This window comes from Triticum dicoccoides, chromosome 2B, assembly GCF_002162155.2.
Source record: "Triticum dicoccoides isolate Atlit2015 ecotype Zavitan chromosome 2B, WEW_v2.0, whole genome shotgun sequence".
NCBI classification, from domain to species: Eukaryota; Viridiplantae; Streptophyta; class Magnoliopsida; order Poales; family Poaceae; genus Triticum; species Triticum dicoccoides.
Genome location: NC_041383.1, coordinates 747,208,187 through 747,230,849, shown reverse-complemented (window position 1 = coordinate 747,230,849; position 22,663 = coordinate 747,208,187). Strand labels below are relative to the sequence as shown.

Genomic DNA, 22,663 nt, shown 5'->3' with positions numbered 1-22,663 from the left:
ACAAATTCCCGTCGATTCAGGTGGAAGCGGGTCAAATTTGAACTGTAGCTGCCTCATAGTTTGCTCTTTATTTTTTCCAAAAATCATTTCTAGGTAAATAAGTATCTATTTAATCATAGAAACACCAAAAAAATTCCAAGATTCAACCACTAGCTAGGAACGGTCAAGCCCGCCGTTTTGACCGCATTTTGAAACGGGCATAAAAAATTCAAAAAAAACCAAAAAATTGGAAAACCTTCGCATTGTGTCATTATATGTGACCAAGTTTCCAGGAAAAATAATAAACTTGTAATACGGTAATTATTTTAAAAAGTGTTCTCAGAAATGAGCTATCAAGCGTGAAGATTCATGGCTTTCAAGCCAAATGATCAATCTTATGGCCACATTCATGGCATAGTTTGTTCAAATGATCTCATATTGTGCACAAGGGTGCATCTTGGAATTCCAAACAATGTTGCCTAAGGAAGTTTTCATTTTCTTTGCACGGAAAATTCATTTTTCATTTTCCGAGTGCCCAAAAGGAGGTTTTTTTGTGAAGGAGCTACCAAATAATTGTTGCAAAATTGGATCTAATCAATTTTATAAAATACTATGCCATATATAATGCACAATTGACAAAATGGTTGGGTGAAAAAAGTTTCGATCCACCTCCGGTGAAAAAGCTAAATAGTCGTCGATTCAGCTGGAAACGGGTCAAATTTGAACTGTAGCTGCCTCATAGTTTGCTCTTTATTTTTTCCAAAAATCATTTCTAGGTACATAAGTATCTATTTAATCATAGAAACACCAAAAAAATCCAAGATTCAACCACTAGCTAGGAACGGTCAAGCCCGCTATTTTGACCGCATTGTGAAACGGGCATAAAAAATTCAAAAAAAAATCAAAAAATTGGAAAACCTTCGCATTGTGTCATTATATGTGACCAAGTTTCCAGGAAAAATAATAAACTTGTAATACGGTAATTATTTTAAAAAAGTGTTCTCAGAAATGAGCTATCAAGCGTGAAGATTCATGGCTTTCAAGCCAAATGATCAATCTTATGGCCAGATTCATGGCATAGTTTGTTCAAATGGTCTCATATTGTGCACAAGGGTGCATCTTGGAATTCCAAACAATGTTGCCTAAGGAAGTTTTCATTTTCTTTGCACAGAAAATTCATTTTTCATTTTCTGAGTGCCCAAAAGGAGGGTTTTTTGTGAAGGAACTACCAGATAATTGTTGCAAAATTGGACCTAATCAATTTTATAAAATACTAGGCCATATATAATGCACAATTGAAAAAATGGTTGGGTGTCAAAATTTTTGATCCACCTCTGGTGAAAAAGACAAATTCCCGTCGATTCAGTTGGAAGCGGGTCAAATTTGAACTGCAGCTGCCTCATAGTTTGCTCTTTATTTTTTCCAAAAATCATTTCTAGGTAAATAAGTATCTATTTAATCAGAAGTACATGGTTTGATGGCGAGACATCGAGGTTTGGACGGTGGCCGAGGGCCCCAACTCTAGAGCGCGTAAGCTCGCATGCCCGCCGCGTGGTCACCGCGTGACCGTGGTGTTGCCATGTGTTCTGGGTGGCCTAGGCATGTCTAGTGGGTTGGCCACTCCCCAGGTAGGTGCTAGGAAGAAAATCACAATATAAGATTCTCACGAGGAGACCGATCGATGCTCAAACATGAATTAACAGCCAAGTGTTTGATTTGTGGTACGGGAAATGCACATGGCTAATGGGCGTGAGTTTTGGCTGAGTATGATCAGTTACTAAGAAGACCGTCTTCACAAATTTTCACCTCAAAAGGAGGAGCCTAGGTGGTACTTGCTTTACAAACTACCATACTAGACATAAATACGAATGTTGAAACTGGGCTCAAAATAATGAATGGATTGAGCTGGCATTTGGTGGAGGATGGTTATTTGGGCATAGGAAAGCACTGTAGAAAATGGATACCATTTGGACATGCCAAAGTGGTACTTCCTTCACAAAGTGCTGCTCTGATCAGAATAGGAAAATGAATATTTTTGAATTATTCTTGAACTAGGCAAGGAAGGTTTTTACATATTTGACGAAGATATGACCCAAAGAATTTATGAGATTTTTTTGGGAATTTGGGGAATAACAGAAATATAGGTTGCTTCACAACCTAGGGCAAAAACCGCCACATGGACATGACACATAGGCAAAACTGATGAGATGGCGCCTAGTCATCACAACCCACCACAATCTACAAGGCTATGACCATCTATATTGGTCATTAACAACTAGAAATAAGGCAACGGACTAGCACTGTTTGCTTTGTGACCTTTTCGTGTAAGGAAATTACGACCTTTCTGACCAAAATGGTCGCAATGGTTTAGGGTTTGGAGCCCCTCGAATAGCTTTTGACCAATTGGTCTGAAATGGTCATAGATCTATGACCAATTCTTCCAGGGTCACTGACAAAAGGTCACTAGTTGACATATTTCTTATAGTGTACTCATCAACATGACTCACATATCACATCATCATATCTCAAAACTATTACAAGGAATCAAGTTTATTTTGTCCAATGATCTTCATGAAAGTTTTTATTATATCCTCCTTGTATATCTATCACTTTGGGACTAATTTTCATGTGTTGCTTTTGACAAGCTCAAACAAATATAAGTGAAGATCATGAGCATAATATTTATTTCTCTCAAATTAATTTAAGTGAAGCAAGAGAGAATTTATAAAAAAAATACTAACTCTCAAATAAATCTAAGTGAAGCAAGAGAGCATTTCTTTAAAAATAACTAAGCACACCGTGCTTAAAAAGATATAAGTGAAGCACAAGAGCAAATCCATAGCTCATAAAAGTTTAAGTGAAGCATAGAGAGCAATTCTAACAAGTTATGGCATATTTTTGGCTCTCTAAAATAGGTGTGTCCAGAAAGGATTGATGACTTAAAACACAAAGCAAAACAAGCAAAGACTCATATCATACAAGACGCTCCAAGCAAAACTCATAGTATGTGACGAATAAAAATATAGCTACGAGTAAAATACCGATGGTCGTTAGAAGAAAGAGGGGATGCCATTCAGGGCATCCCCAAGCTTAGTTGCTTGCTTCTCTTTGGATAATAGCTTGGGATGCCATGGGCATCCCCAAGCTTCAGCTCTTCTTACTCCTTATTCCTTCATCCATCGTAAAATCACCCAAAACTTGAAAACTTCAACCATACAAAACTCAACAAAACCTTCGTGTGATCCGTTAGTATAAGAAAGAAAATCACTACTTTAAGTACTGTTGCAAACCCATTCATATTTTATTTTTGCATTATATCTACTGTATTCCAACTTTTCTATGGAAAAAACTCATCAAAGAAATCCATAGAATCATCAAAAAAGCACACAACGCAAAGAAAACAGAATCTGTCAAAAATAGAACATTCTGTAGCAATCTGAAAACTTAGAATACTTCTGTCACTCTAAAAATTCTGAAAAATTAGGACAACCTAGGAAATTTATATATAAATCTACTGTAAAAATGTCAGGGATTTATCACGCTCTAGTGAATTTTAGAAATTCTGGGACTAGAGTCAAAAGTTTCTGTTTTCAGCAAGATCAAATCAACTCTCACCGTAAGCCATCCTAAAGGTCTTACTTGGCATATACACTAATTAAAACTTGAAAAACACAATCATAAAAGTAGCATAATTGTGCAAACACTCAAGAACAGAAAGAAAAAGACAAAAATAAAATTTAATCATTGGTTTGCCTCCCAACAAGGCTATAGTTTTACGCCCCTAGCTAGGCATAAAGCAAGGATCTAAGTATTGGCATCCTTCTTTTTAATTTCCTTAGGGATATTCTTGTCATGAGGTTTTGTAAAGACAACATAAAACATATTATCCATAGAAACCTTAGCATTCCTAAGTTGGTTTTCGTCATATCCCTTTTGATTTCCAGCAACAATCCAAGAGTGATATTGATTAACATTATTGAAAACTTGTTGGATTATATCTAAAATGGGGACCTCCTTTTTAAGATTCTCATCAAAGGTTTTATTATCCCCAAGCAAATGCCTTAACGCGTAATCACTATTGTAAAGAATTTCATCTATCACGGGTTTTTCACGATTCATACCATAAAAATCAAAGATTTCCCTAGCTTTCCGTATTATGTAGTCAAATTCGTTCATTAGGACAAGGGTGGCTAATTTTTTAGCCCTAGGATTCTTTATAACGGGAAGCTCAAGAAACAATCTTTGCAAGCTAGGATGAGTACGGATAAATTTACTTTCAAGTTTTAGAACTAGTGCTGAGATAGCATCCGCATAAGATATAGTAGTTTTAAGTATAGGGGCATCATCAAGACTTAGATTCCCAACACAATTGAAAAATTCTTGGATACGTTCTTTTCCCATAACAATCCCTTGCCCCAAGATAAAAGTTTTAGCATCCAAATTGCCCGTATGTCCAATCTTAGGAGTTAGACCATCATCTGTTGGTGCAATACCGAAATCACTCATGATTGCAAGCAAAGGATAGATCTGACAAGAAAATGGCGAACGAAAAAGAAGGCGAATAAAAATGGCAAATTTTTGTGAAGTGGGGGAGAGGAAAACAAGAGGCAAATGGCAAATAATGTAAATTGCGAGGAGATGAGATTTGTGATTAGGAACCTGGTGGATGTTGAAGATCCTCCCCGATAACGGCGCCAGAAATTCCTTTTGATGCGGCTTGAAGCTATGTCGGTATTTTACCAAAGAGGAAGGGATGATGCAGCACAGCAGCGGTAGGTATTTCCCTGAGTGATGAGACCAAGGTTATCGAACCAGTAGGAGAACCAAGCAACACTACGTAAACAACACCTGCACACAAATAACAAATACTCGTAACCCGACGTATTAAAGGGGTTGTCAATCCCTTTCGGGCAACGGCACCAGAAATTGGCAAACGGACATGAGAGAGTTGTAAATATTGATAGATCGAACGCCAAATAAGATAAAGTGCAGCAAGGTCTTTTTGTATTTTTGGTTTAATAGATCTGAAAATAAAAGCAAAGGAAAATAGATCGGAAAGGCAAAATATATTAAGAAGAGACCCGAGGGCCGTAGGTTTCACTAGTGGCTTCTCTCGAGAAAAATAGCAAACGGTGGGTGAACAAATTACTATTGGGCAATTGATAGAATTTCAAATAATCATGACGATATCCAGGCAATGATTATTACATAGGCATCACGTCCAAGATTAGTAGACTGACTCCTGCCTGCATCTACTACTATTGCTCCACACATCGACCGCTATCCAGCATGCATCTAGTGTATTAAGTTCATGGAGAAACAGAGTGATGCAATAAGAACGATGACATGATGTAGAAAAAAATCTATTTATGTAGAAATAGACCCCATCGTTTTATCCTTAGTAGCAACAATACATACGTGTCAGTTCCCCTTATGTCACTGAGATCAAGCATCGTAAGATCGAATCCACTACAAAGCACCTCTTCCCATTGCAAGATAAATAGATCAAGTTGGCCAAACAAAACCCAAATATCAAAGAAGAAATATGAGGCTATAAGCAATCATGCATATAAGAGATCAAAGAAGACTCAAATAACTTTCATGGATAAAAAGATAGATCTGATCATAAACTCAAAGTTCATCGGATCCCAACAAACACATCGCAAAAGAGTTACATCATATGGATCTCCAAGAGACCATTGTATTGATAATCAAACGAGAGAGAGGAAGCCATCTAGCTACTAACTACGAACCCGTAGGTCTACAAAGAACTACTCAAGCATCATCGGAGAGGCACCAATGGAAGTGGTGAACCCCTCCGTGATGTTGTCTAGATTGGATCTTGTGGTTCTGAACTCTGCGGCGACTGGAATAAAATTCTGTCGACTCCCCTAGGGTTTCTAGAATATTGGGGTATTTATAGAGCAAAGAGTCGGTTTAAGGGGCACCTGAGGTGGGCACAACTCACCTGGGCGTGCCTGGGCCCCCATGCACGCTCTGGTGGGTTGTGCTCCCCTCGGAGCAACCCCCCCCCCCTTAGGTCCTGCTTTGGCCCATTAGGTGCCTTCTGGTCCATAAAAATTCTTCGTGAAATTTCGTTGCGTTTGGACTTCGTTTGGTACTGATATTCTGCGATGTAAAAAAACATGCAAAAAACAGCAACTGGCACTTGGCACTATGTCAATAGGTTAGTACCAAAAAATGATATAAAATAACTATAAAATGATTATAAAACATCCAAGAATGATAATATAATAGCATACAATCAAAACTTATAGATACGTTGGAGATGTATCAGAGATGCATAGCAACGAGGGGACAGTGTTTCTACGTACCCTCATAGACCGTAAGCGGAAGCGTTTGACAACACTGTTGATGTAGTCGAACTTCTTCTAGCTCTGACCGATCAAGTACCGAACGTAGCAACTCCAAGTTCTGCACACGTTTATCGAAGCACTGGAGAGAACAGGGAAGGGGGAAGAGAGAAGGAAGGGGGGGCGAACCCCCTCTTTTCCTTCTCCTAATCGGCCTCCTACCATTGGCGGGAGCGCCACCCCTTGTGGGCTGGTGTGCTCTCCAGTCATGGCCCATATGGCCCATATATTTCCCCGGGGTGTCCGATAACCCCTCCGGTACTCCGATAAACACCCGATGCCTTCCGGAATGCTTTCGGTGTCCGAATACCATCGTCCTATATATCAATCTTTACCTCTCAGACATTTCGAGACTCCTCTTCATGTATGTGGTCTCATCCAGGACTCCGAACAACATTCGGTCACCAAATCACATAACTCATATAATATTAAATTGTCATCGAATGTTTTTTTTTGAGGGAAAATTGTCATCGAATGTTAAGTGTGCGGACCCTACGGGTTTGAGAACTATGTAGACATGACTAAGACACCTCTCCGGTCAATAACCAATAGCAGAATCTGGATAATCATATTGGCTCCTACATATTCTACGAAGATCTTTATCGGTCAAACCATTATGACAACATACGTTATTCCCTTTGTCTATCGGTATGTTATCTGCCCGAGATTCGATCGTCAGTATCTCTTCATACCTATATAAAAACACTATATGGCCTCAACATCATTGTCTGTTCACGATTAAGTTTTTTAACCGATTTTTAATAGGTTGAAGAGAACCTTGTCCAACATCGTATGAGAGGATTTGGGCATATCCAGTGCAGGCCTCCAAAGCTCCAATGCATAGCGGACGGCTAAAGCGTGTTGATAATGTCAAGAGAGATCGGGGTCAACCAAACTTGACATGGGAAGAGTTTCTAAAGAGAGATCTTAAGGACTGAAATATCGCAAAAGAACTACTCCATCTGTCCCTAATATAAGCTTGAAAATTGTTCTTATATTATGGTACGAATGGTGTAGTCATGAACATGTATAAGCTTGAAAATTGTTCTTATATTATGGTACGAATGGTGTAGTCATGAACATGTGTGCGTGAAAGTTAATAATCCATGTGCCAGAACCATGAATTGGTTACAAGATCTTATGCTTTCAACTTCACCCAACCCAACTTGTTTGAGACTAAAGGCTTTGTTGTTGTTGTAGAGTAATAATTTTTCTTTTGTTGTTGATGTACTCCTTCCATCCCGAATTACTTGTCGCATAAACGGATAGTAATGGATGTATCTATAACTAAAATACGTCTATATACAACCATTTCTGCGACAAGTAATTCAAGATAGAGGGAATATTTTATTTTCTTTTACTCAAGTCAGTTTCTTAAAAATATCTTTGCACACTTAGGAGGCCAATTCATCTTCTAAGGCAATATTCATGTTGTTCATATCTGAGTTGGTATAACCATCCATCAGGTCACTTCACCTACCGAGCACAAAACCAGTAATGTCATCTGTAATCTGTCAACAAGTCGTAACGTGCCTCGCTTCTCGCTGCGCAGCAATAGGCAAGCAATAGGCTACGTCTATATCTATGATGTACTTCCTCCGTTCCTAAATGTAAGTCTTTTTAGAGATTTCACTATGGAGTACATACGGAGCAAAATGAGTGAATCTACACTCAAAATGCATCTATATACATTCGTATGTGGTTCATAGTGCAATCTCTACAAAGACTTATATTTAGGAACGGAGGGAGTACTACACAACAACAAAGAAATACAAAGAGAGAACACATAGGGTTAAATGCTAGTCTTGTTGATCGACTCCAGAGAAAAGGTGGCGCCGGGGCGGGTGTCAGGCACAGCGGGATGCGACGACAGTATGTACATGACCCATATGTGGAGGCACACCAGGTACACCGCAGCCCCGACCTGCGCCTTCGGGTTTCGCCGGAGGAAGATGTGACCGGCCGAGAAGATGGAGTCGAGCTGCCGTATCGCGTATCCCAGATGCTGCTGCCCCGTCCGTATCCTGTCACGCAGCCTTGGGGAAGAATATGGTAAATATGATTCTTGCCATGTACCGGCCTCGATGTCTATCCTTGACGACGAGCTTGAGGATGCCAGCAACGAGGTGTTGGTGTCGAGCGACCTCGAAACGGCCTGAAGACGATGGACGATGTCAGTTGTCTTGTGTGTGGTTTTAACTGAGTAGATTGACTGGGAATCTACAAACTATGATGAATTGAATATGGTGGGTCAGTTTACATGTGCATACCTCCATTCTCAGTACCAAAGTTGACTTCTCTGAAGACAGGGACTCGACCTGAAAGAAAATATTTTAATCTCAACATTACATAGTGTACCAAAGCATACATCAACCAATGGTTTCAAGGAAGATTGACAGATCCACTATCTAGAAAGATAATGACAAGTTGGATAATGACATTACAATTTACATTAGCTAACAAATTTATAACCAAGCAAAATTAGTCGAGCATTATTTTCCTCCGCAAATAGCTATTTGTAATAAAAAGGGTGCTGAAGTCCCAAGAAATGCTATAAATATAATCGTTTCCAATCACAATTCAGGAATCCCAAGGCATGCCATAAAATATAATAGGTTTCCAATCATAATTCAGAAATCAAACACTGGACCAGCACATACAAGGAGCTAACCTGCATTTGTTTCTGAATCAACCGATCAGTGAGTTGATCAAGCCTCTTCTTGAGCTCAATTTCAACCTCTGTAGGTTGCACCATGTCCCTTCTTGTCAGCTCAATGTTTTCTTCAATCTTCCTTGCCTATGGATAAAAAAAGGAAATCCCGATGCAGACAATTATTAAATTTTAACTAATTTCTGCAAACAAAAAGTAAAAAAAAACTCAACAGATGACACTCAGGGGCTGTTTGGATAGCTACCAACGCTGGCCATACCAAAAATATTGGCGAGCCAACGTTATTTGGCAGTTGTTTGGATCGGGGCCGAAAAATTGGCTCGCCCTGCTTGCCCCAAGCCCCTCCGTGTTACACACGGGCGAAACAAGGGTGCCGAAAAGGTTTGCCAAAAAATTGGCGACGTTGCTTCGCTGTTTCTCCGTGTGTCTGGGTAGTGCATGCAGTATAATATTTGTTTTTTATTTCCAGTAACAACTCAGCTGATTAGCAGGCACGTGTATTGCTGCATGGGATTAGCGCGTGTATTGCTGCATGGGATTAGCAATTCACGGGTGCTGCACGTGATTATAGGTTCCCAAGTGCAAGAACCCCGTTCATTGTTTTGCCGATTTTTTTTTCAAGGTGACTCCTTCTAACCATTAACTTTTGATCAATGTACAGATCATCAATTATAACCGATCCATTTAAATGTTTCCTAGAACCAACATAAATCATTATACCCCTGTCGCAAACCAAACAGAAGTCTATTTTGCCAAAATTTAGGAAGATACAATGGCTATGATCCAAACAACAACAACTTGCCAAAATTTTGGCCATGCCCTTGCATTGGTCATGCCAAAAAATTGGTGGGGCAAGATGGGGCACAAACCAAACATACCCTCAGCCTGTAAGCACTGGATAGTACTAAGAATAGCATGCTCTAAGGTGCACATACACAAATAATATTCTACAAAAAAGTTAGACAGCTATGTGCTATTAATATGTGGTTATAATTTATTTCAGCCCCTTTACCCGAGATGACGTAAAGCATAAAAGAAACGTGTATACGGTAAAAAAAAACATAAAAGTTATTTTGACCTATGTGTCTCAAACCAGATCAATGGGATCTCAAAATATTTAGCAAGTTGGCACTCCACTGGAACGAATCCTGAGCAGTACTATGCTAAAGTAAAGAACAATTATTGCATAAAGCAATATGTGGACAGAGTCCCTAGGTCAACATACGAAGTAACATAAATGAACCATCAATTTTCAAGTTATAGCCCGGAGAACATACCTTCTCCTTCAAGCTGACAATTCTATCACAGGTCTGGGTGTATTCTGCATCAATAATTTCGTCTTCCAGCTTTAACCTTCTCAAGGATTCTATCTAAACAAGATCTCAACGAAGTTACAAATGGAGAAGATAAGCCTTTCCTAAGCTAATATTTTAAATCGAATAGCTTAACAAACATCATTTCTTTCATACAGAATAGAAGACAAATAACATCAAGGGCAATCCAAATGCATACTTCATCAACCAAAGGGGCACTTGTCTTCTGTATCTTCGCTATCTTTCTCCTGTACTCTGCTCATTGAAAAATAAAGAAGTATGTAGTGAATATGAAATACTAGTGCTATTTACTAATGAGAAACTTCCTGCAAAGAATGTCAAGCTAATAATATCGAACTGGCGTGATAATCAGAAACAAAAGCATTTAAAGCTCAAAATGAACAGAAAGCCAAAGAATGGCTAACTTACTATCTTGAGCAAAAGTCTTCAAGTCAACTTCCTCTCGGAGATGGGCCACTTGATCAATCTACTCACAACAGAAAGAAAAACAAAATTTGAAACTCTGCTCAACATTGATGTAGCATTCCACTACTCGTCCAATTCTACTACCAGGGTTATGGCAACTATTTTCCACTAGCCACTTAATCATATTTGTGTATGAATACGTAGAGCATGCTCATTTTAGACAATCCCAATCCAACACCAATTACGTCTTAATGGCAGCATTTTAGAAAACAATCAATCCAGAATTGGGACTTGAATTTTGCACGATACAAGCACTAACAAATGGCAGCATTCTCTAAATTCAAAAAAGAAGCATGAAATAAGCTAATCTTCAACTGGCACTCTTATATGCGGTTTGGGCCCACATAGCGTACAATAAGACTTTCTACATACATTCTTCCTTCTTGCTAAATGCCAAAAACTGGGCCATGTATTCTGCACGATATAGGCACTAGCAAATGCCTGTGCCTTCAAATCTAAAAGGGAAGAACAAATAAGCTAACGTTTAACTAGCACTCGTATATATGGTTTACCCCTGCATACCATACACGAGTTCATATCCTTTTTTCTTCATGATGAAACTGTGTGGGGGGGTCTACAGTAAAAATAGGGAAAACAAATCCACAAATCTTAACATTTTGGCGGTTCTTTGCTCTGCCCACGTTTCGTGCATGTTTTAGAATATTATCGTAAGGGGTCTACAGTAAAAATAGGGAAAACAAATCCACAAATCTTAACATTTTGGCGGTTCTTTGCTCTGCCCACGTTTCGTGCATGTTTTAGAATATTATCGTAATGTTACCAACTACTCCCTCCGTCCCAAAATAAGTGTCTCAAGTTTGTACTAACTTTAGTACATAGTAGTACTAAGCTTGAGACACTTATTTTGGGACGGAGGGAGTATAATACATAGGTAAGTTGATAGTTAATTATGACTGATCCCCGAACCACAAGTATATACTCTGATATTCTTGTTATACAGTAGACTGTTTCGGTCAAACATAGAAAAAATGTGGTCCACAGCAAAATTGTATATAGTATATACAGAGGAAGTGCGCTTGTACATACAGACAAACTTTTGGTACTAAAAGGAATCGGAAATGAATAACAACAGACAATCAAGTGACATAAAGAGATGAGGTAGAAGAGGAAAATAAAACATACTTGAACTTCCAGGTTCCATTGTTCCCTGGCAAGTGACTTTGCAAGCTCTGCATTTGTAACCTGCATAAATATTTGGTAAAGACATTGTCAAGACTTGTAGTGATTATACGAACTAACATGCCCAATTCATGCTGTAAGTGGTAAGAGATATGGATCTTATATACAGCAAGTATAAAGCCTAATACACACACTTTTAGGACACTGGGAGAACATAATATTCTCTGCCACGAAAGTAAAAAGGGGTATATTGTGTTGCTTGTTTGAAAGCAGGGCAAGAACAGATGCATCATTCTAAACATGGTGACACACACCTCAAGCTCAGCCAACCGCACAAGGGCTTCCATTCTAGTGCTGTGATGCCGTTGTTTCTCTATCTCGGTAGCTTCCATGGTTTCAATCATACTAGACTGCAACTCTGAAGCCTGCAATTAAACATGAAAATAGTTGGAAAAGAATAATGATAAATAAATATCATTTTCTGGAAATCAAACTCACATGACAACTTATTGTATGAAATTGAGTTGTCAACCCAATCTCGTAATTTACAATACACAGTTGTGGGAACAGAGCATGAGAAGGCAATCAGCATTTGTCGTGAAATAAGCATCAGTTAGCCAACTCTCAACTGACAGTTTGAGACCACTCAAATTTTTTATCCATGAGCAATATTTGCTAAAAAGCCCCATGAGAAACATACCACATAACAAAATCAGTGCTAAAAACTCAGAGCAGTAACAGACTAGTGATAGGCTGATAGCAAGAGCAAAGTCCATCAACATAATTGGAATTCGGGTTATTTACCACAATCTAGAAACAAGGATAAGCCCATACCCAGGTTGCTTACTGCCATTGTTAAGATCAGCACAAAATTGCATAGCCAGGCAAATGTCAAATTGTATCATTCTTGTTAAATGTCTGCTTCCTAGTTTGGGTTTCTTAGTTATTGCTTCTTACAGTACAAGACACTGCCTGAACTGATCCTAATGACATGCATGAACTCCTGTACTAATTCAAGCATTCAGTCAATGGCTCAAGTAGAGTGAACATCAATGCTAAGGCTTACAACATTCTCTGTCAATCCGCTCATTGAGTCATAGGACATAGTAGCAATCTCTCAAACTACACAAGAGAACCTAAAATCGCCACGAAGATTGAAGCAGACCCACCTCCTGTGCTTGCTCCTTCTCACGCACGGCGAGCAGCTTCTCGAGGCTGGTCTTCTCCCCCTCCAGCCTCGCCACGGCCTCCTCCCTCTCTGCAATGGCTCGCGCCGCCATCGCCGCCAGCCGCTCGGCACGCCGCCGGCTCCGCTCCTCCTCCCTCCGCCTCTCCTCCTCCGAATCGTCGCTCCCGGACCCATCGGAATCGTCATCGCTCCCGCTCCCGCTCTCAGACGGGACTCCCTTCTCGGCCTCCTCCCGATCCCTCCGATCCCCCTCCGCCTTTGCCTCGACCGCGACGGCAGGCTCGGCACCGGGCTGATCCTGCGCGGAGAGATCCGCCGCGGCGGAGGCGGAGCGGCGGGGCGCGGAGGGCGGCGGAGCGGGAGGCTGGGAGTGGCGCCTGGCGGCGATGCGGAGGCCGAGGGAGGGAGGCGGGGTCGCCGGCGGCGGCCTGCGCGGGGCGGGGGCGTCGAGGAGCGCGGCGGAGGAGGGCTGCTGGAGGGCGGTGAGGTCGGAGGCGGAGGAGGACTTGCCGAGCGACTCCGCCGCCTGCTGGTCGATCTGTGGGAGAAGACGAGTGGATGGTTAGAAGAGCTGGAGAGGGTAGTGAGGACGAACGAGAGGGGGGAGCGCGGCGCTTGCTTGGTGGAGGAGGGTTTCCGCGGCCTTGAGCTTGGAGGAGATCCAGCCGGCCATGGCGCCCCGCCGGCGCGCGCGGATTGGAGCGGCGGCGCGGGTTGGTGGATCGCCGGGCCGCGCAACCGCCGACCGAAGGGCGTTTGGTTGTGCGTGCTGCTGACAGACTCACAGATCCATTGCGTCAAACAGCCGGCCGGCCAAACGTTTGTTCATAGGGAATTTCATCGTGCAACAGTTTCTACTTTGGCAACTTGATCATACATCCTTCAAAAAACAAGAACTTTATCATACATACCGGAACACATGGTAATTGCTCAAAGTGAAAATCCATGCTATCATTTTTGTTTGGCGAGAAACTTCACACAATGCCCTAAACTACGAGGCATGACTAACTCACGCTCGGTCTTTTCAACAACCCCACTTGTCATCAAAGCCACACCACCGTCGGAGCCATCTCCGACAGCATGCTTATCAGAGTGAGCGGCTAATCGGCCATGGGCCAACCGGTTGTCCTCCGCCTATTGCATCTGTCGTCGAGGCCTCACCATAACCTTGATATACAAATAATGATAACATTTGTTCCCTTTAATCACCTAGTGAAGGTTATCTTTCAATACACTTTAGCTGAATACAGTATATAACAAGTTGGCAACTCATCATTACTTCACATAGCATTATTAGTCTGAATATAGATATGACATGGTAGCCTTCATTCCCTTAGATATGACATGATATCTTTCATTCCCTTTCTGATAGGATGTCCACATCAGTCTAACAACCTCTTTTTGAGCACACGCGGATAACTCGTTAGGCTCTCCTCGTATAACAGCGGAACTGCAGACATAATTGCACTAGGGATTTCTGCATTTAGCTTCTCCATAGACATATTGTTGCTGCATTTCTTCAAAGAGGAAGCCTGGAGTATGTCTTGTCCCGTTACCGATTCCATGCATCCATGTATGTTGTGGCCCGAGCGTGGCCTTTTGCTTGGTCGTTGCAATCCTTCCGAAGCTCTAGGAAGTTCCCTCCTTTTACCGGTGCAACGAGGCATCCCGTCTACTGCGCACAACCTCTCAAGTGTTTTACCAATTGGATCGTAGAGACCAACCTTCCTTCCGGTGCTCAACATTATCCTGCCATCCTTGGAATCAACGGACAACGGAACCACGACATTCGACACAAGAGAGTAGTCGGGCCATGCTTTCAAACATATGGTGTATGCTCTGTCCCACTGATCACGCTCCTGCTTCCATATCTGTAACTCATCCTCCATCGAATCTGCAAGAACAACACACAACGTTCCCTGAAGCTCTGTCACAAGGCCATGCCTACGGCCATTGCTGCACCATCTTGCAATGTGTGAGGGGCAGGGGATGGTGTCATATTCATTTCTGGCAATGTCAAACGCCACTATGACCTGTTCATTGATCGGACCCAGCAAAGGATCGCTCATCCAGTAAAATACCCCCGCCACATAGGCCGGTGGCATGTCATTCACTGGAAGTGGCGGGTTGGAGATACTATATTGGTACCAACTACATCGCTGCCATACCGAGCATGTCAAGCGATAATTGCGAGATCTTAAGTCCTTATGCTTATAACGAATGATTATAGCTATATGCTCCTGATTCAACGGACTGAAACCCAAGCCAATGTTCTTATTACCTATTGAGAAGGCGGAGTTTTGTTGTATACCAGCACAACCATCATCGGGCCTTTCCCATGGTGTACGCACAGATGACCCTGGGTCGGAAGGGATCTTGTAGCAGTAACCTGTGCAAGGGTTGTAAAGATAGTCTTCTTCTGCAGTGCTTACAAGGTTCAAGCCATGGCAAGGCTTGGAGCAAACCACCTTGGTCTCCAGTCTTGCACCTTCACTAGAGTTGGATCCCTCGGAAAGCCATTTCTTCAGCGGAGTGAACTGGAAGGGCGACCGTTGGGTGCCCTTGCCCACGAGCATGATCTTTGGACCCTGCTTGTCCATTTTCTTATGCGTTTCCAAGTATGAGCGCGTAAAGACCTCGCCCTCAACAAGTCTGCGCCACTGGGTGCAGACAGTTTTGAACCGTGTGACAGATTTAGCAGGGAGCCGGAGCAAGATCTCCTTGACAGCCTTACCCACGGGAGATGACCATGACGTCTCCTCATTTGTTCTATGGACCGGAGCAAGACTTTCCTTGAATAAGCAGAGATGGAGGGAAGAAGACTCGGCTTGATAGCCTAGGTTTGTATCCTCGACCGAGAAAATGGTTTCGGTGGTTCCGGACGTGGCATCCCAGGCATGCACCTCGTGTTGCGCCGTGCCGATGATGATCTTCTTCCCCGACCTATCATTGCCCGTAACACCAAGGACTCTGACAACCTGAGGCTCAATACGAATTGCTTCAAGCTCGATAAGAACCTCTCTTGTTGTCTGCGCCGACAAATCGATGCGATAATCCAGGGACCAGTCGCCAGAGGTAGAGCCCCGCAGCAGCTTCCATATCTCCAGTATGCTAGGTGAATCAGCACGAAGGTCGCGGGCCATGCATAGGTGGCCGTCAAGCTCCACCAAGTGTGAATTTCTAGACGTTATGAAGGGCGGCGGCTGGACCCATCCGAAAGCCTCCTCTGTGATGGAGAAGGACATGATGGTGGACATGGTTTTCTGAACCAGCGGAAGCATAAGCCAGTGGAGAAAACCATCCACGAACACCGGGGGCAGCTTGTCGAGATCAGCATTTGCAAGGGCAGCTTGAGCAGCTCGGGAGGACGGCACTCCTCCGGCAGCAGGCGTCCACTGGTCACCGCACCTGCCTCCAGCTCCAAGAGTGTATGTCTCGCATTTGGTAAGGAGCCTGCTGTCCCTAAGCTGCTTGCCGTAGCATGACTGCGTGAACAGCCTGACAACCTTGTACTCCTCGGTCCGCGGATCAAACCCCAGTCCGGCGCTGGATCTCGGCGCGTCGGGGCAAGGAGGGAGCCGCGTGACCGCCCTGGTGGCAGCGTTGAGCACGTAGTAGGCCGGCGGAACGGCGTCGTACAGGAGGCTGAGGCCCCGGCACTGCGCGGCCACCGGGCCGACGAAGTTGCCCCGCACATCGTCGAGGGTGAGGAGCACGTCCGCGCTGGGGCCCGACGGCGAGCAGGAATAGACCGCCGTGGAATTGTATCCCGCGGTGGGCGCGACGAAGAGCAGCCTGGGTGGAGCCGACGCGGCGTCGGGGTCGGCCTTGGCCGCGTGGAGCGTGCAGAACTCGTCGCTGGAGACGTTCGCTGCCCAGGAGCGGCACACGGCGCGGAAGCGGAGCAGGGACTTGATCGGCAGCCGCAGAAGCACCTCCGTCATGATCTCGTCCGGCAGCGCGCTGCTGGACGGGACGATCTTTCTCCTTGTACGATTGCCCATCTTGGCTCGGGATACTTGCTAGTGCTTGATGTTGGCGTGCAATCAGGGCAGCCAGATGCTTCCTATATAGCAGATGAGGACGCATTGTGGACCAACTCGGTTCGGATAAAACGAATCCGACAAGCACCAGAAGTAGAACATTGTCTGATTTGAGGGGGACTCACCTTAGTGTCAGTTTGGGCGTTAAGTTACGTAGATCCTGGGCCGCGCCGCGATTCGCGTTACCGATGGCCCACCTCCTTGTATAGTGCATGTATAGCCCGGCCCAGGTTGAAGTATATCTGTTTATTAAGTTAAAAAAAATGTATATCTTTTTATTTGCTACGTGTATCGCGGCCGCACCTGGCCCCACCACCGTTTGTACCGCCACTAAAAAGCAAGAGTTTTTTTTTAGAACTAAGACACCACATGCGTCCGGTTTTAACTTAATAAAGCCCCCAACAGGCAGCGTAAGAAACACAAGTCTTAATACATCACCAAAAGCCCTTCAGGCCCTTGCAAAAGATGAAAACGATGGAGTCACGACGAAAGCCAAATAGGTCGAAAGCAGTTTACAAGGCAAAAACCCGTACAGAGCGCGCAGGCCCGACAAGCAGCAAAAGACACCACGTCCTAGACCGTGGTCGAAGGCTCCCTAGCCAACACGTACACCTGCTTCAAACGATCTTGGGCAGTCTTGAGAAGTTCAGCATCCTTGCGCCTCCCCAACAGACTCCACTGCTGCAAGAAGAGGTTATATTTGTAGATAATATTAGCCGGATGTGTAGAAAAACATCCCTCGATAGTAAGCTTGTTCCTAGTTAACCACAAAGCCCAGAGGAGTGCCCCTACACAACTCCACATAACACGCTTAGCCGGCCCCTGAATCACATCTAATAAGTGAATAAGCTCTGCCGCCGATCTAGGGTCCCACTGGACACCTGCCGTTGTCCGGACCGCGCTCCATGCAAACCTCACTAGTGGGCACATAAAGAAGACGTGGTTGGCATCCTCTGGTGCACCACACAGCGCACAAGGGCCATCGGCTGGGCCATTGCGCTTGGCCACATTCAGGGAGGTGGGAAGTATATTGCGGAACATTTGCCAGAGGAAGAGTTGATCTACAAAGGCAGCCGCGCTTCCACAACCCTTTGATCACAAGTTGCGCCGGCCCTTGGCACATCTTGTGATATAAAGATTTAACCGTGAACTTGCTCGAGCTAGTGAGTGCCCAGCTCACCGTGTCTGGCTGGCCCGATAGGCCGATTGGGCTAATCATCAGAAGCAACGGCGCTAGGCTAGTCTGCTCTTGCCCGCTAAGTTCCCGTTTAAAATGGATTTCCGGTGGGGTTGACGCCAACGCCTCCGCCACCGCCATTGCCGGGTCGACGACAATGTCATACAGGTCTTGAAATTCGGCCTAAAGAGGTTGGGCACCAATCCAGTGATCTGTCCAAAAGCGGGCGGACCGGCCATTCCCAATCGAGAATTTTGCCCCCATGGCAAATGCCAGTTTGATCGCTTGCAGGTTGTTCCAGAAGGGGGATCCCCTCGTCCTCCCTTCGAAGGAATTCCCGTCCGGGAAATACTTTGCCCATAGGAGATCGACCTGCAGCCTGTTGCCCCCCGGGCAATCTTTCAGATCCATTTACACATCAGAGCGCTGTTCAGGATCCTCGTGTTGGTGATCCCAAGGCCCCCAGGGCTTTGGGTTGACACACCCAAGCCCACTTGACCATATGATATTTACGATTAGGGCTCGTTCCTTCCCAAAAGAACACGACGTCGTATAGGAGGCTGAGGCCCCGGCACTGCACGGCCACCGGACAGACGAAGTTGCCCCGCACATCGTCGAGGGTGAGAAGCACGTCCGCGCTGGGGCCCGAGGGCGAGCAGGAATAGATTGCCGTGGAATTGTATCGCGCGGTGGGCGCGACGAAGAGCAGCCTGGGTGGAGCCGATGTGACGTTGGCGTCGGTCTTGGCCATGTGGAGCGTGCAGAACTGGTGGCTGGAGAGGTTCGCCACCCAGGAGCGGCACACGACGCGGAAGCGGAGCAGGGACTTGACCGGCAGCCGCAGAAGCACCTCCGTCATGATCTCGTCCGGCAGCGCGCTGCTGGACGGCATGATGCCCGTCCTGGGATACTGGCTTTGCTTGAGGGACGCGGGGTTTTCCATTCGCGTTGCGTATGCAGCGCAAATCCAAACCGCTCATCCGAGGTACAGTCTAATCAGCTGGTGCACTGTTTGTTTGCCATGCATGTACTGCATGTGAGGCCACACGCTATGGAAGACATGATATACATTCGTTTTCTCACTAGCCTTTGCATGCACCGCACTCTTTCTCTCCCATGCTGGAGTTTAGGGCCAAGTTCTTTTACCAAATTCTCTCAGAATCTGATCCCTATCTAGATTCTCCCAGAATCTATGTGCCCCATTTGTTTTACAATCCTATCTAGTTAGGGTCTAATTAGGTAGGATTGTAAAACAAAAAGGGATCAAAGATTTTAGGAGAAGCAGAGGGGCAGATTCTGAGAGAATCCTGCGAAAGAACTAGGCCTAGATGGCAGACTAGCTGCACAATTTTATCCGGTATTGCATAACTGATGTAGCTAATAACGCTCGGGTCAACAGATTATTTATCTAGTTGCAATTTATAGTGTAGCTGAAAATTCTTTTAATGTATGATGCAAAGTTCTTCGGATGATGAAGCTAAAGTACAACACATGTTAACGCTCGACACCACTAATTACAAGTATAAATTGCTTAAGAACTCTATGAAGGATTATTTGAACTTTACAATAAAGTTAGAAGAAGTTTTGAGGAAAACAATAAAACCATAAAGTTCTTTTAGTTTTGAAGATAAAGTTCAGAAAAAGAGTTTTTTTAATAAAGTACTATACCTACTTTTCAAAAGTTATGAGCTATACAACCAAGTCCGATATGTGCCCTCCAGCGCTCACTAGTAGAAAAAGGCTCATTTGTCCTGGTTCATAAGGCCCATTTGTCCCGGTTCCCGAACTGGGACTAAAGGGTTGGTACTAAAGCCCAATACCTTTAGAGCATCTCCAGCCGCGCCCCCAGAACGGCCTTCCCATGCGATTATTTTGCGCCGGCGCCGAAAAAAGGGCCCAGTCGCGCCCCCATGAGCCCGTTTTTCACCGGCTTGGGCCGAAATCAGCGCCGGCGGACCCAGGCCAAACCCGACGCGCCGGGGGGCGCCCGGGGGCGTCGGGGCCAGTGTTTTGGCGCGAAACAGCCACGGGCCCGCCGAGTCAGCGAGACGGCCGCTTCGTCGGCCTCATCGCCTCGGTTTCCGCGTGAATCAATGCGAAGGCTGTCGCGCTGCCGCACCGGTTAGCCTCCATTGATGCCTCACGGGCGGCGCAGTGAAGACGCCGCCGATGTGCGTCCCGCCCGCATGCACCACGCGCCCGCCCGCTTGCCGCCCCCCCCACCATCTCGCTTCGGCTATAAAAGGCGCCCCCTCCCCGCCGGTGAGCGCCACAGCCTCCTCCTCTCCCTCCCGTGAAAGCTTTCTCCTCGCTGGCGAGCTCTCCCACCACTCCCTTGCCCGCCGACGAGCGAAACAATGATGAAGAGATACCCAGGCGATGGCGCAGCGGCGAACGGCTTCGGCCACCGACACCTCCAGGAGCCGGAGGCGCGCCTTCTGTACGAGGCCGAGTACCCGGCGCCCCCCGACATGCGCGTGCCGGGTTCGTGGAGACTGATTGTCGGCGGCGTCCTGGTGATGCCGGTGCCCGAAGGGGCGGCACGGCGGGCGGAGATCGCCTGCATCCGCTCTTTGCTGATGGAGGAGCAGCGGAATGAGCCGAGGTACGCGCCCGACAGCGAAACGCTGTGGACACTGTACTTCGAGCGCCGCCGCGAGGAGAAGATCGCCTCCGTCAACGACATCATCCTCTGCGCCCGCCTCAACTCCGAAGGACGGCGTGAGTGGTGGGGCATCCCCGGCCGTACACTCGACGCCGTCCTAGACCACATCGAGATGAGCAATGTGCCGCGGCTGGAGTACCTGACGCGACCCTCCTCGCGCCGCCGCGGCAGTTCCTGGATGCCGTGCCGAATGGAGCCGGGGTCATCCTCGTCGTCGGGCTCCGGCTCGCCGGCCCTCCGCCCCATCAAGCCCGAGCGTCATCGTCATCGACAGCGACAGCGACGACGAGGGTGAGGCCGGGCCGTCAGGCACTGTCCGCGACCCCGGCGAGGGATGCAGCAGGGGACGCCGCAGGTGAGGCGCGCGACGACGACGACACTGGCGACTACACCCGCTTCTACAGACTTCTCGGCATGTAGACGGTAGCGGCGGTGATGGTGGCGGCAATGGCTAGGCTTTTTAGTTCGTTTTTAAGTTAGTTCATGCATGTTTTTACGTTTTTGTACAAATTTCGATGAAAAATGGCCGAGTTCATGCAAAAGTCGCCGAGTTTGCAAAAAAAATAAAACGAACTTCGCCGAACCCGCGGCGACCGTGGGCCTGTGACTAGGAGCGAACCGAAGCCCAGGGGGCGATCTAGCACCGGCTCACCCCTAGGCCACTCTTTTTCGGCGCCCTGGGGGGCCAAACGGTTGGAGATGCTCTTAGTCTTGGTTCACCCAGGAACCAGGACAGATGGGGCTCCACGTGGCCGCTGCGTCTTGCCCAGGCAAGAGGGTCTTTTGTCCCAGTTGGTAGCACCAACCGGGACCAAAAGGCATCCACGCGTCAGTAGTTCAAGGGCTGGCTTTTTTGAAGGGGGGGGGGTTGGGGGTTTTGGGGGTTTTGTAGGGTTAATTTAGGGGTTTCACATATTGTGTTAGCTAGATAATAGAGAGAAGTGTCCTCTCTTATCTCTGTGCTTAGTCGACGCTACGTACTATACGTATAGAGAGGACTCGACACACTAGGTAGCTAGTAAGAAAATGAAGGAAACCATTAAGTACAGAAGATCGTCATGAACATATATAGAGAGAAGTGATCGACCTCTCCTTCTTCAAGAGATTGGTCGAACAACAAGTTTTCGTATATCTATCCGACGCTACTTGCTACATATATACAATATAAGATCTCTTACAATCCCCTAAAACTACTGGAATCTGGCATTTTGCCGTCTGCCTCCTCTTTGCCGTCCGCCAACTGACGACAAATAGGCTCTTTGCTGTCCGCTTCCACAAAGCGGACGACAAAGAAAGGGCTGATGGCAAAAATGTTATTTGCCGTCAGCTGCTTCTTTGCCGTCAGCCAGCTGACGGCAAAGAGCTAGAAGGCAGACGACAAAGAGCAGGGTGTGCCCCACAGGGCACGGCGTGGCTAGGTCAGTCTATTTGCCGTCAACCTAGTCTTTGTCGTCTGCCTGCTGGACCTTTGTCGTTCGCTAGCGGACGACAAAGAACGTGCCCCCACTAATTAGTAACAACCGCCCCCTCTCTGTCTCTCCGGCCCCACCCCACTGCTCTCTCCCCTCTCTCTCACCCCTCTCTCCACCCCGCGCCCCCACTCACTCGCGCCCGCACCGCCGCCGC

General features: G+C 45.8%; 1 protein-coding gene across 2 annotated transcripts; it reads right to left on the bottom strand.

Moving 5' to 3' along the window:
• Window positions 1-7,763: 7,763 nt before the first annotated feature.
• Window positions 7,764-14,099, bottom strand: LOC119366041 (golgin candidate 2-like). Of its 2 annotated transcripts, XM_037631701.1 has the most exons (11): window positions 13,772-14,099; window positions 13,133-13,690; window positions 12,278-12,388; window positions 11,967-12,026; window positions 10,767-10,824; window positions 10,537-10,592; window positions 10,302-10,394; window positions 9,025-9,150; window positions 8,624-8,671; window positions 8,109-8,508; window positions 7,764-7,946 (listed from the first exon to the last, which is right to left on the bottom strand). In XM_037631701.1, the coding sequence occupies exons 1-10, from the start codon at window positions 13,823-13,825 to the stop codon at window positions 8,146-8,148; spliced, it is 1,527 nt and encodes a 508-aa protein (XP_037487598.1). In that variant the 5' UTR covers window positions 13,826-14,099; the 3' UTR covers window positions 7,764-7,946; window positions 8,109-8,145. The 2 variants fall into 2 exon arrangements, with proteins under 2 accessions (XP_037487598.1, XP_037487597.1); XM_037631700.1 differs by having other exon boundaries at window positions 7,764-8,508.
• Window positions 14,100-22,663: the final 8,564 nt, after the last annotated feature.